Raw genomic sequence first — 13,808 nt, forward strand, 5'->3', positions numbered from 1 at the left:
TTTTTGTAATGGGAACTGAACTCAGGACCTTGCACTTGCCAGGCAAGTGCCGTGCCACTGAGCTCTATCTCCAGCCCAAGTTACTTTTCTGAGCTTTAATTTTTACCTCTGTAAAATAAGGGTAGTAGCCCGGCATGGTACCGTGTGTGTGTGTTCCAGCACTCAGGAGGCCGAGGCAGGATTGGTGCGAATAAATATTAATGCAGATCAGCAAGTAGGGCTGGAAACTGACAGCGGAGGGGCGCAGTTGCTGCCTCGTGGTAAACAGACAGAGCTGTGCATCAGTACAGTCGCCAGAGGATCTTTCCTCCTCTTCCCCTTCCCCAAATACTATGCACTTTGCCACAATGGAACAAGGACCAACATCATGATGAAGATCTCTAAACTATCAGGAAGAAGCTGCTCTCTTTTTTTTGTTGTTTGTTTTTTAATGTATTTGACTGTTACAGGGTCTCACTACGCAGCTCAGACTTGTGGTGATCCTCCTGCTTTCAGGCTCTCAAGCACTCAGGTCGCAGGTGCGCACCACCACGCCCGGACTCTGGCTGGCTCAGCCTGTCCTGGGTGTGGGGCTGGCTGGTACAGTATGTCATTCTGGGGATTGAACCGTGGTCCCTGTGCTTGCCTAAGCTTGCCCAAGCAGGTGCTTTAGTCCACTGAGCTACCTCACCGGCCCTGAGGCTGCTTTTTTATACCTATGAGTGCTTCATTAGTCTTGGGATCCAAGCTCGTGGTTTTCCGATGATAAATGCTTTAGATTGGGATCATGCATTTTCCTTGTTGAAGGCGCTTCACCACTAATGCTTCTCATAACACAGTAATTTTGGGGACAGCTATACATGGTTGTTGGAGTGTTATTTCCATCATTGTTTTGACTAGAGAATTGTGTAATATTCGACTGAAGAGGATCTTAATATTCCAACTTCCTTATTTTGAGTGGGTACAAAAGGAAATAGGGTGGAAGAGGATGGAAAGCTTGTCCAGTGTCCCCAGCTGGTCAGTGGCCATGTCACAGTACAGGACCCCATTCTTTAGCACTTCCCCCATGTTCCGAGCGTATACCAGACCCTGACTTTACCTTTCCTGGAACCATAGGCCATTTATTTTCTTTCTAGTCCTAATATTAATGAGGCTTACATTATGGCTTTTAAAGGCTATTTTACATTTATATAAAAATCTTATTTTATATTTGAAAATGTATACCTATATTCATTCACTCGTGTAATGATGAATCGGAGAGGGAATAAGGGAAGAGTTTAAAATAGCTATTAATTTGCAGGCTGATAAGCTGTGAAGAAACAAAACTGGTTTTGATAATGGAATTTGAATTAAAAACGCAGTGCTCGCCGGGTGTGGTGGAGCGCTCCTGCTGTCACAGCGCTCTGGGAAGCTGAGGCAGGAGAATAGCATATTTGAGTCCCACTTGGGCAACTTAGCAAGGCCCTGTCTAAAAAAAAAAAAAAAAAAAGGGTGGGGGGAGTGGGCTGCAGGTATAGTTCAGAGCTAAGGTCCTGGGCTCAATCCCTGGTGACTCTAAGGAATAAAAACTAAGTAAGTTCTAATGCGTTATTCATTATATAATGAGTGGAATGCTTCCTTTAAAGCAAAACAAAATAATCTTTACATTTATTTAAATAGTGAAAAAGGAAAAGCCATTTAAGGAAATGTCATATTTCAAATCCTGCCTTTAATCATGTGGCTGGGTCTGCCATTACATTGAATCAGATACTTGCTTTTTAGTATAAAATCTGCACAGTGTTTCTAAATGTAGGAAATTAAAGTGTATGTTAATGTATCCATAATCCATAGAAATACATTACTTGATACACTCTAAAATGCTGTTTGACATGTTTATCCAGCTGTAATTATCAACATTCTATCTTTCTGGGAAAAAATGCAGTTGAAAGTGTATGTTATGCTTCTGTGTGTGCATGAGTGCATGCATGTTGTGAGTGCACGTGTGTGTGCACGTGTGACGAGGTGCTAAGGATTCAACCTTGGCCTCCACACTGCGCTATATCCTCAAATACTACACCCCATCCTGGTTCTTTTCTTCTTCTTTTTTTTGCAGGGCTTAGGATTGAACTTGGGCTCTGTGCGTACTAGGCAAGGGCTCTACCACTGAGCTACCTTGCCAGCCCTAGTTTTTGAGACAGGGCCTTGCTAAGTCCTCAGGTTGCCCAGGCTGGAGCTCAAACTTGCTATCTCCTGCCTCAGCCTCTAGGCGTGTTGTTATGGGCCTGTGCCACCATGCCCAGCTTTTTTTTTTTTTTTTTTTTTTAATGCGGCATCTAGAATTTGTAAATTTGATGGTTTTATTTTTCCAAACTGCTCTCTTTGAGCAGGTGCAGAGGCAGATCCATGTTCAGCCTGAAGCCCTATCCTCATCCCCTACCTCTCCTCTAGCTGCTAGTGAGAGATATGTGCACCTAGTGAGGACACACGAATGGAGGACAAATTTGTGTGGAATTCCTCACACCTACCCTTTCCACTCTTCACTCCTTCAGGCTCATAAAGTGAGGCTGCTCTGTACGGGAGAAAACGGGTTTTAAACAATTACACACAATTCACGATCTCACATCACGCAGTGTTTCGAAATTAGTTCTGTTGCTTCTGAATTTGTTCAATCACCGTGGCTTTGTTCAAAACGGTGCCTGAGCGTCTTCTCATTGAGACACCTAGATTTGGGGAATATCTAGGCAACTGGTGCATTGGTGCTGCAATTTCAAAACGCCAAGTATTGATTAATGCATTAGTGCGGGGAAAAGGCAGTGTTTCACAAAGCAGTCGTTCCTTTCTGCTCTCTTTAAAGCGCTGTGACAGTGGACAGCACCCTTAGGGTGGGCTGGCTCGGGGCTATTGTTTGCAGTTTCTTAGGTAGTTAATGGCACTTAATGCAGGGAGTGTTTCCGCTGCTGTCGGCTTCCTCATGCACGCACAAGACATACAGAAATCTGGGCTGAAAAAAAAAGCAGACAGAAAACATTTCCGTCTGGTGGGAATTTCCACGTGCAATTATTGCCTTTGTGGTGGGAAAGAGGACTCCTTGCGGGCTTTCTGCCGCCTTCCCAGGGCGCGTGGAGGGAGCCCGCGGAGCACGTGGCGCCGCTCCAGGGCTGCCTCCCAGCTGCCTGCGAATCCGGCAGCTCAGGGCCACGTCTCCCCAGTGCCAGCCCGGAGCAGCGGTCGCGGAGCCCGGAGGAGGAGGAGCCTGCCCCGCACTCCCTCCGCCGCGCAGCCGGCGAGCTCTGGCTCGGCTCTGCGCCGCCCCCGCGCCGCGCTGTGGATTTGGATCGGGCAGGGTGCGCGCAGGGCGCGGGCGGGCGGGCGGCTGCAGTGCTGCTCGGGAGAGGAAGCCCGGGAGGAGCGCCGGGGCCATGGGCCAGCTGTGCTGCTTCCCCTTCTCGAGAGAGGAGGGAAAAATCTGTAAGTGCGGTTTGGGCTGTGGGTGCCGGGGGCTCGACTGTTGCGTGTGCTTGTCTTCTGGGGTAGTTTGGGATTTTCTTATGGGAAAGACTGCAGAATAATCAGCTCTGATTTTTAAATGTGCATTTCTAATGGCAGGGCTTTAGTTATGAATTAACTCTCAAACTGCAGTAACTCAGCCCGCAGGCAAAATGCTAAAAACTCATTTTTATTTTGCTGATATTCCTGCAGCCCATTTTCTTCACATGAGCTAAAGTCAGAGTTTAGTTTTGAGTTTCCTTAAATCACTGCCTTCAATTTGACACAGTGGACAGCCGCACTTCGCATTTGTTCTCTGGAACTGGCATATTTTCAAAGCAGTTCTCAATCACAACGTGTGGGGAGGTAAAGCTGGTTTCAAAATGACGGATATTATACATTTGCAGAGATTTTCGTGTGTCCTCTGCTTTGTTCTTCACGGAAGGGATTCAGGTGGAACTGTAAGATCACCCCAAATGGGCAGAGATCTCATCGAGTATTTCAAATTCAGTGTCAGGCAGCTTCAATATCTGCTTATTGCTCAGAACACAGAACTTAAAAGTGGTGTTATTGTATTGAAAAAAAATTTTTTATTATTGTCTTACCCTATTTTCACTTACATTTCAGCTTTGCTAAATGGGCTACTGTCATTTTAATTAGAGTGCTGAAAAGCATTTGCCTTGTAGTAGTTCCCCCCAAAATACAGCATTTTTACTTCCTTTAAAAAATGTTTCCACCCTTCCCTAAAATACGGAAAAAAAAATGTTTCCAGCACACTTGCTAAATCTGCAGCTATAGATCTGTCATGCCCGTGCTTAATGCTAATTTAAATAGATCCGCAGAATTTCTTGGTAGCTACTTCAGATACAGACCCACATCTGGTTTGTATTTCCTGCTGCTTCTTCCTTAGGAAACTGGCCAGGGATAGGTTATTTTATTTTATTTGAAATTAATGCATATTCTATGCCTACTCATTTGAGAACTAAGTCAGTTTTTACAACCAGTCTTTTGGGAATGCTTTGGAATTGGCATTGGGAGACTTGGAATGTTTGATAGTGAGCAAGAGCCAACAGAGTGCTTTGATTTCATTTGTGAGAATGACACTGTATAGTGTGTGACAGTTCTGGTCTCACAACCCGGGATGACCTCATAATTACATTGCTCACTTTCTAACAACAGGCGTTGGCATCTGTTTGGCAACCCAGAACTTTCCAGATGATTGTAAGAGTGATTTCTTTGTAGGTTCTGGAGACTTTGGTGGATTGATTGATTTCATGTTTGGAGGACAGACCTATGTAAGAATGCTTAGCGTGGACAGATGCAAGGATATTGAGCTCTTTCCTTACCCTCTTTACTTCCTGTTCTTCTGCTGAGAGCGCCTGCTTTCCTTCTGTTCCATGTCTTCTGTCTGCCAGCAATTTGCTTAGCTCTGAGGAAGTCCAATGGCAATGCAATGAAGAATTGCTCTTTTCTCTCCTTCTTACCTGGGTCTGTTTGAAAGCCAAGTCTTGTGTTTCATATTGAGTGCTTCCTGATGCTGATTAATGTATTGATGGATGAGAAGTTCTCATCAATCTAATCCCAAACTCTCAGAAAGAAGATGAAGGAAGGCAGGGCGTGGTGTCTGAAGGGAAGTTCTAGCGCGAAAGTGCTGAGGATACACGGGTGCTTTGTGCCCCTCCCCCGCCCTCTCTGTGCTCCCGGCTTCCACAGTGTTTCCTCATCATTCTGCCTTCTGCCTTTGATTCTGTTGGTATTTCAGTGTTTTATTTCCCCCTCCTGATCTGTGCACTACATTCACACACCCCTTGCACACTTGTACACCTATTTTGGAACTGCCTCCTGATGTTGTTTCATTGCTCGCTACCAGGTGATGGAAGAGAAGGTCCTGTGCCAGGCACTGCTGTCCTGGTGGTCGTACATGTCTAGCAGTACTTAACTAGGGGTATTTTAGAAAGTGACAGAGAATTTCTTGCTCAGCAGGTCTCAGGAAGCATAGTAATTAGCACTAACTCAGGGCATCCGATCTGTACATTGTGTGGGTGATGTCTAAAAGAACCCACAGGACATTTGGGGGAGGCTGGCATTGTTCTGAGCTTGTTGCTGGTTTTGCATAGTAACTTCTGGGTCCTGGATATCTCTGTGTGCCCTCTAACTGGTCCGCTCATTGGCCTGCTCTGAGTCATGTGCTTTGTGAGACCTGGTTAGGAGCACAGAACAGGACAACCTGGGGACCTGCTTTCTTGTAATTCTCCTCTCAGAGGCGGTGGCTCTGGGGTGCTCCCCTAGAGGGGAGCTCAGCTTACTGAGAATTCAGGAGGCTTCCAGTGACAGTTTAAATTTGTGGGTATCCTTCTCAAAACACAGGTGAGTTGGAAAGCTCGTCCTCTGCGGTCCTACAGAGATACAGCAAGGAGGCACCCACGTGGCCGAGTGGTAAGAGTCAGGTGACCCCACACCTGTCCCGCTCTGTCTACCCCTTTGGCCTTTGGTGATGGTGGTGGTGGTAGTAGGTAGAAAGAACTCTAATTTAACTGATTTATCAATGGTGCTGTTTTAATCTACTGATAACTAATATTTTAATCATCCAAGTGTTCAGAGTCCCGAGTTCATATGAAAAATTAATTGAATGTTTCCCTGGAAATCTTGATAGTGGGGTGAATCATGGCGTGCAGTAGAGCTCTGCAGGGTTCAAGTGTCAGCAGATGGAGCACAAAACAGAGGCCCTTTCTGGTCAAATCCAAGCAGTTGAAACTATGTTCTTTTTTAAAAATAACAATACAAAATAGAATATGCTGAAAATAAATGAATGCTTCTTGGAAGAGCAGACTCTATTTGCATGTAGGAACATTCTTGACATTAAAAATAACTAGATATTGTAGGAGTAACAAATATATAGCTGTTCTGCCATGTATTTTTTTCCTTTTTTTTTTTTTTCTTGGTAGTGCTGGAAATTACCCAGTGCATTATACATGGTAGCGAAGAAGGTCACCACTGAGTTATTACTTCCACCCTCCAGTGAAGTTAGTGCTGAAGTCTTTGATAGGATTTTTTCCCTTCGATTACCATAATTTCTCCTAGCAGGTTACCTGAAGGCAGCATCTGTGAACAGAGTCATTGCCCAGTGGCGTCTGCACTTTATGTATTTCACCAAATAAATCTCAAATGAAAACTTAGGAGCGAAATAGACACCTCTACACCTACTTAGAAAGTAGTTTTCTTTCTCTTTTCTTATTGCATATATTTCCATTTTGAAGTGCTAAGCTTTTATATAGGAAAAAGTAAGTGAATGTGCAAAGATGAATGGAACTGCCTCCTGAGGTGTTCGATCCCTGGTCCCTGCACATATCCAAGCATGGCACAGGGAAACCACTCACTCCTCGGGTCTAAGGGGGAAGGGGTCATCTCCAAGTGAGACACCTGGCTCCATTAGCTCCTCTCTCTGGTGTTCTATGATTCTGAAAACAAAATATGAGGATTATTTGTTTATTTATTTATTTTTCAAAGTCAGAAATTTTGAGATTTGTCAAGAGTTCTTTGTTTTTTTTATTTTTTTATTGAGAAATAAATATAAATGAGACAGTTTCACAGCTGATAAACAGGACAGTTTTGATAGTCAATACACTGTACATTGTTATCTTCTTAGTGGTTATCCATGGTACAAGAAGCACACAGGATATTCTGTCCAAACACTGTTAGTACACCTCTTTCTTCTCATTGAGTTAAGCAAAAGTAGCTGTAAATTTATCCTATTTTGTATATATAAATGCAAAATGATCTTTCCCTTGTATCTTTTTTTTTAAAAAATATTTATTTATTTATTTATTTATTTTGTCCTGTCAGAGGTGAATATTCTATTGGCATCTAAATACTATAAGTGTTTGAATTCAACTAAACAATCTAACACTTTCTAGCAGTCTATAATATTAGTGGGTTATCCTCAGAAGTTATTGACTTGAGCCTTTTACAGCTCATCGTATTAATATGGATTTACTTTATATACCTCATTTTTATACTTTTCTACTAGATGGTTAAGACCAAGATATAGCAAGACCTATATACCCAGAAATGTAACTTTTATATCTGATAAGGTCAGCCAAGTACTCAGGATTTATCCTGGAGCCCTGTGCCACCTTTTGTACATCCTTTTGTCAGTGTCTGACATGAGGATGAGTCACGGCCATTGCTTGACCAGTTTGCTCTCTGTGAAAGCTTGAGAAAATGTTTTTTCTCTCCATGTGACTCTCCCTAGGCTCACTTTAGATCCTCAAACACATTTCTCTGTGGCTCCATAATCTTCTTGATCAGAAAATTTGGAGCACAACTGAGTTACATGTTGTTATAGTACAGGTTCTCCTATGTCCCGAGTCTTCACTGACCTTGAAAGTTTAGGGCCAAAATGTTGGCTAATCATGCAGCCCTTACTTTTCTCCAAATTTTGATCTGCTAACTTAGGTTGTTAACCCTCCAGAAGAGAAGCTAATTATTAACCTGCAATATATGCAGTTCGGTTTATCCTATCTGTAGAAATATCAAACATTTTGGCATATCATGGAACAGATATTTTCCATCAGATATTGATACGTTGAACTTTAAGTCCTTACAGAATATGAAGGAAAAATAATTATATAAAAGTAGAAATAAGCATTTACATATTTTTACAGAGAAATTTAGAAACCTAGTCATATATGGAATTGTAAGTTCTTATATTAGGGAGACAATACGATATTTACAGATGTGGGTCTGGTTTATTTCACTAATAAGTATATCTTCAAGAGGCATCCACTTAAATATGAAGGCTTCAAGTTTATCATTCTTTATAGCAGAGTAGTACTCCATTATATAAAAGTGCCACATCTTTTTTAAGCATTCCACATGTGACGGGCATTTTGGTTGTTTCCAAGTTCTGGCTATTACAAATTGTACTGCTATAAACATAGGTATGCATATATCACTATGATATGATGCTTTCAGTTCCTCTGGGAGGATCATTTTTTTAAACAAGACACATTTTCATACATACAAATGTTTCAATTAAGTCTTTGTGAGTGAGATGTCTTTCCAGAATCAGTTATAGTATTCATTTTGTAAATATGAGTCAAATCTTAAGATAACATCTGGTGGTTTGGAATTTAATGGTGTTATATGTATATCTAAGTTACTTTCTTGTTGTTGGTACAACATACCCAATACCTACAAGTGGAAAAAGGAAAGCTTTATTTTGGGTCATAGTCTTTGTCAAGGTTTCAGGCCACAGTTGGTTGCTCCAAGGCAGGGCAGCATATCAGAGGAGAAATAGACTGTGGCAGGGCAGGCAGGAGGCAGCAAGCCTTCCTTCTTTCCCTTTTTATTCATCCAGACAGCAAGCCTATTGGTTGGTGCCACCCACACTGAGCTGAGTCTTCTCTTTTCAGTAAATCCTTCCTCTACACCCATAATTATGCTAGTGTACTCAGAAGACTCACACAGTGTCACACATCTATGAACCAGTCACCTCCCGAAAGTTCTACCTATGACACATGAAGCTTTGGGGGAATACCTAGATATTTTTGAATCATAATTACCTAGTAACAATTTTTCAGTTATGCTCAGGGAAATTGCATTTAGATTTTCCAGTTCTCTAGAAGGCTTCTTAGAAATCTTGTTGCTTTATACTTTTGCTCTTCTCTTCTGCACATAAGACACACCAGTCTCATGATTCTTTCCTCTGTCCACCTGCTGTGTTATCATAGGTGTTTCCAGCACCTCACTTTCGGGACACACATGATAGCTCTGTTGGTCGCACCAGACCCTAACAGTATCTTACCTGAAGGAGGCACGTGCTGAATTCCTGTCAGTGAAGCATGCTTCCTGTCAGATTTGAATCAGCCTCTGACAGGGCAGAACTATGGTGATGAACTGGTGTTGAAGTATTATGATTTTGAAAGTTTATTTCGTTTTTATTTGCCCTTAACAGCTACAAGTCTAAGGAATAAAAGAATGAGTAATGTAGATAGAATGTTTCTCTTTCCCTCTCTTTCCCCCTCCTCGGTTTCTTAATTTACTGGCTATTTTCTGTGTGTCAGGTAGTATGGAGGGATTATTTTCAAAACTGGCTATGAAATGTAATTGTTAGAAAATATGTTTTCCAGCTTCCCATTTCAGAGCAGAAGTTTCTGGAAGCCAGAAGTGTAGGGAACTTTCTCCGTACAAAGTCCGCTAGGGCCATTATGGGGCCGGAGGCTGGCAGGAGGCCCGGATCCCAGGCTGCTGGGTGTCCGTGGCTCCTTCTGAAGAGAGCGGCCTGCAACACTGGGTAACTGAAGATGACTTTTTGCATGAGGTCTCTGTGGTCCATACTGTGGGGGCAGCAGGAATGTCGTGCAACGGAAAACATTGAGCGTCAGTAAAGATTAGATTTTCCCCTTATTAAATAATGTATACCCAGGAGGTTTGTTTCTAAAATTAAATATGGAAACATAAGAGCAAATGCCAGTAATTATTACTCTTATTTCATCTCCCTGGTATCCACTTGTTAATTCATAGGCTGTTTGGTAACTATATTTCTTTTGTTGTTCTCACACCACTTAGAGTTTGCCTAGATTCTTCCATCAAATGCTGGATATCCCCAAGGTTGTAGACTGTCCCACCTACCTCGTGCAGCAGCTATTGGCTGCTGTGAGCTGTTTCAGATGTACAGTAGTGGTAGTGACAGCTTAGCCCAAAGTAATGTCTAGTGGAGGAGTCTGACCCTTTAGGCTAAGGCTGGTAAAATTCTTTGAGGACAGGTGATAAAACACTTCCTGCAAATGTGTTTAGTTTTGGCCATGCTTAACATGTTATCCTTTGAGCTTTTCACCACAAACTTTGGAAAGTTATTGTAAAGAAACTTAAAAGACCCCAGTGGTGTGTGATGGCAAAGGAGGTTTTGGAGACTGTCAGACTCCCTCTGTAGTTTTGGTTCAAATGTTTACTATTTAACTCCTCTACATTTCTCTACTCTCATCTTAAGAAGTATCTATAATGAAAAACTCACATTTATAAAATGGCACTTGCTTGGCATAAAATAGATTCACTAAATCTCATTTTTCTGTACCACATGTAAAGCATGCTAATTGTACAACCGGGGGTACCTTGGAAGTTAGCTTGACAGAACTGTGATTTTATTTCCATCTTATCCAGAAGGAGAATCAAGAACTCAGCATTTCGGACTTGAATTGCCAAGTAGGTTTCCAGCATTTCTATTCTTTTGGGGGACTCTTGCCTCCTCTTTTTGGGGTCTCAGCTGTCATTGTGCCTTGCTTCCTGTGCTAGGAAAGACATGGGGCCCAAGCGAAGTCACCTACAGACTTCCTTAGGAATTGATAGAAAGTCATGAGGCCAACACCAGACAGAAGGACCTAGGGAAGGAGAGAGAAGAGATACTCTTACTAATGTTTACTAATGTTTTGCCATCTGAGTTGAGCCATGTCTAAGATTTCTTTCCTACATGAAGTAGTAAATCCTCCCCTTTGCTTTGCCTGAAGCGGTTGGGCTAAGCTTTTTCATCTGCAACCAGAGCCTTTGGGTATTATTCTGGTGGACTCTCAATGTGCATAAGTCAAAAAAAAAATCATATTCTGATATCTAAAGTGACTCCAGTTACACAATCAATGCATTCTAATTGGTTCAGAAAAAAATATTCAGCTGAGTTTATTATATGCCAACCTCCAGTTTATATCCTGGAGCAAATATTACCAAATGTAGTGAAGAAGTGAAAACTGTCGGATTTCTTTTGAATCTTCACGTTCTACTTTGCTTGCAGTGAAATTTAGCCCCGTGTGAGAACTGCTGCAGAGCATATTCCATGTACTTCAGTTAGTACAGTGGCACCTGTCACATTCGGAGGGCTCTGAACCAGGTATTCTGGAAGATACAATGGCAAATAACATATGGTCTCTATTGTTGAGATTTAAACTTCTCCTTGACTTCTTAAAGAAAAATGTGTTGTAGTCCTTGGTTTGTTATGCTCTAAACAGAATAAGCCAAAGGAAAGGACCTTAGTTGCCTAACAAATGAAGCCACACCCTTAACACACTTGCAGAGTTTTATAGCTAAGTCATTAAGTCCAGGGAGAATGAGTTAATGACCACCAAGATTGCAGTTACCACAGCCTGCTATCACAGGTGGGGTTTACAACTTGACATGAACAGTTTCTACAGCACATGTTTTAGCAAGTGAAGCATTTATAATACCAAAGTTATAAGTTAACAGACCTCAGAACTATGAAAACAAATCTTTCCATTACATAGGAGAGTCCTTAGCCATTAGCAAATGGCCATCGACGAAATCTGAATTACATAATGAAAAGAGAAAGAAGTATAGCTTGAGCTTAAATTCTAGCTAACTGCGACACAGGTTAAATTAGTGGCAATAATTTGATTGCAAGCTAAATCAAAGATATTTGAAGTTTATAATTTCTTTCTACATATTCCTCTAAAATTTAAAAATGTATCCAAGGCTATTTATAGATATATAAGACATGTGTATGAAAAAGTTACAGTACCAAGAAATAGTGATGTACAAACAGGATGCTTGGAGTGAAAGGAAGGGTCCCCATTTCCAAGAGAAATGGAGCCCGGCAGCTGGGAATGCTTTTGGGGGAGCGGAGGAGGAAGTGTGTGGAATAGGGTGCCCCACTTTTTAGTTAGCCATCTCAGAAACCAGCCTCAATCCCACTTGGTGGTGGCATGGTTGTTGTTGGCATTTGCCATGTGAGTGACATTAAGTTTCAGCTGGATGTCTCATGTGTGACTCTGTGGAAACTAAAATAAAATTCACACTTTCTAAGCATTTTAAATGTTCAGCTAAAATTAGTGGCAAAGTCGGTGTTCTGAGTGATGCTGGTGATGCCTGGCAACTTGGACAGCAGGTGATTTGTTACTCTAAGACTCTGGCTAGATCGGTAGCAGTCAAACCTTACTAGAGCTCTGACAACCCAAATGTGTCCTTCAGGAAGCCGGGGTGGAGAATAGTCTGGAAAACACATCACAAGAAGAAAGCTTGGCCAGGATGAGAGAAGGCGAAGGAATGCCCTGTCTTTACTTACAGATTTTCTAATGTGGAAGAGAGAAGAGTTGTTCTGTATGGCCAACAGGAGGCAGATTTTAGGATGGTAGGTGTTAGCTTTACCATATTTTCTTTTAGTTCCCTGAGAACTCAAATAGTAAAGATTCATTGACCCAGTAATACGCTAGTGATGTTTGAAATAATTTTTGTTTCAAACAATGGACTCTTGAAGCTATCCAAGTAAAACTTCACATTAATAATTCATCAGATGTTGTCTAAAGAGGATACATAAGGCAGAATTTTCAAACTAGTGTAAGCCACTTCTTAAATAGAAGACCAAACTGTTTAAAGAAAAAGTATGCTTTTTATTGTTCTTGATTTAGAATAACTATTAAATGATTGTTTTAAATTAGCACCTTAAGGATAAAAAAAATGGTTTAAAATGCAATTTGAATGTTAAATTAGAAAGCTGTAGTGTAGAGGTGTGGGCTCTTGCCCTGTTACATTGTTGTACAAGCCAAGCTTCACATGGAATACTGGTAATAGAACTTAGAGTAGGAGAACTTCTTCGGTTAATTATCAATGAATCCTAGAACAATAAACTAAACTGTGTTTGTTTTTCTAAGCAAAATTTTTATAAAAGTATGTTAGTCATCTTTCTGTCCCTGGGAGAAAGTATTAACTCATATAATTGAAAGAAAGAAAGGTTCGTTTTGGCTCCTAGTTTCAGAGGGTACAGTCCATGGTCAGCTGGCTCAAGAGCAAGGCATAAAGATTGTAATAAAAGGCCATGTTGGAGAAAAGGTGTTACCTCAAGGTGACAGGAAACAAAAAGCAGAAGGAGCCAGAGAAAAGGTATCTTGCAAAGCTCCTCTGGGCGGCCTACTTCCTGGGGGCCACTTCCTAGTAATGCGTTCGTCTACTTGGGATCAGCTCATTGATGAGGTTGCTAACCCCAACCTGGTTACCCCTAGGCCCCACCTCTGAACACATGAGACATTTTTGATCCAAACCATAATTGAAAGTTTTATGTCCAATTTAGATTTATTTTAAAGTGATTTTTTTTTCTAATAGGGTAAATTGAAGATAAAAATTCACTGAGATGCCTTTGTGGGCCCAGTGCCATATGTGTATAACCTAAAATTAGACTTACACATTTGTGTTTTATAGAACATAAAAGTATATAGGTAAGGGCTGGTGAGTTGGCTCAGTGGTCTAAAGCACCTACTTAGAACAAGCTTAGCAAAGCACAGGGACCACGGTTCAATCCCCCAGCACCACATGCCAGCTAGCCCCACCCCCTGGTGGGCTGAGCTGGCCCCCCAATAAATAAATAA

At 41.6% G+C, this 13,808-nt stretch overlaps 1 protein-coding gene across 5 annotated transcripts in view; it reads left to right on the plus strand.

Annotated features, from left to right (window-relative positions):
* The window catches only part of Akap7 (A-kinase anchoring protein 7), a 144,632-nt gene that overhangs the window by 109,896 nt on the left and 20,928 nt on the right, over positions 1-13,808 (plus strand). The window contains exons 1-2 of one of the 5 annotated variants that reach the window (XM_004630262.2): positions 3,253-3,426; positions 5,812-5,880. The exons of 3 other annotated variants lie outside the window; for them this stretch is intronic. In XM_004630262.2, the coding sequence (XP_004630319.1) occupies positions 3,378-3,426; positions 5,812-5,880 (118 nt within the window). In that variant the 5' untranslated portion in view covers positions 3,253-3,377. Of the gene's footprint in view, positions 1-3,252; positions 3,427-5,811; positions 5,881-13,808 lie in introns of those variants that run through there. One more of the 5 variants, XM_004630263.2, reaches the window with a different exon arrangement.

The sequence above is a fragment of the Octodon degus genome, unplaced genomic scaffold (assembly GCF_000260255.1).
Source record: "Octodon degus isolate 3935 unplaced genomic scaffold, OctDeg1.0 scaffold00034, whole genome shotgun sequence".
NCBI classification, from domain to species: domain Eukaryota; kingdom Metazoa; phylum Chordata; class Mammalia; order Rodentia; family Octodontidae; genus Octodon; species Octodon degus.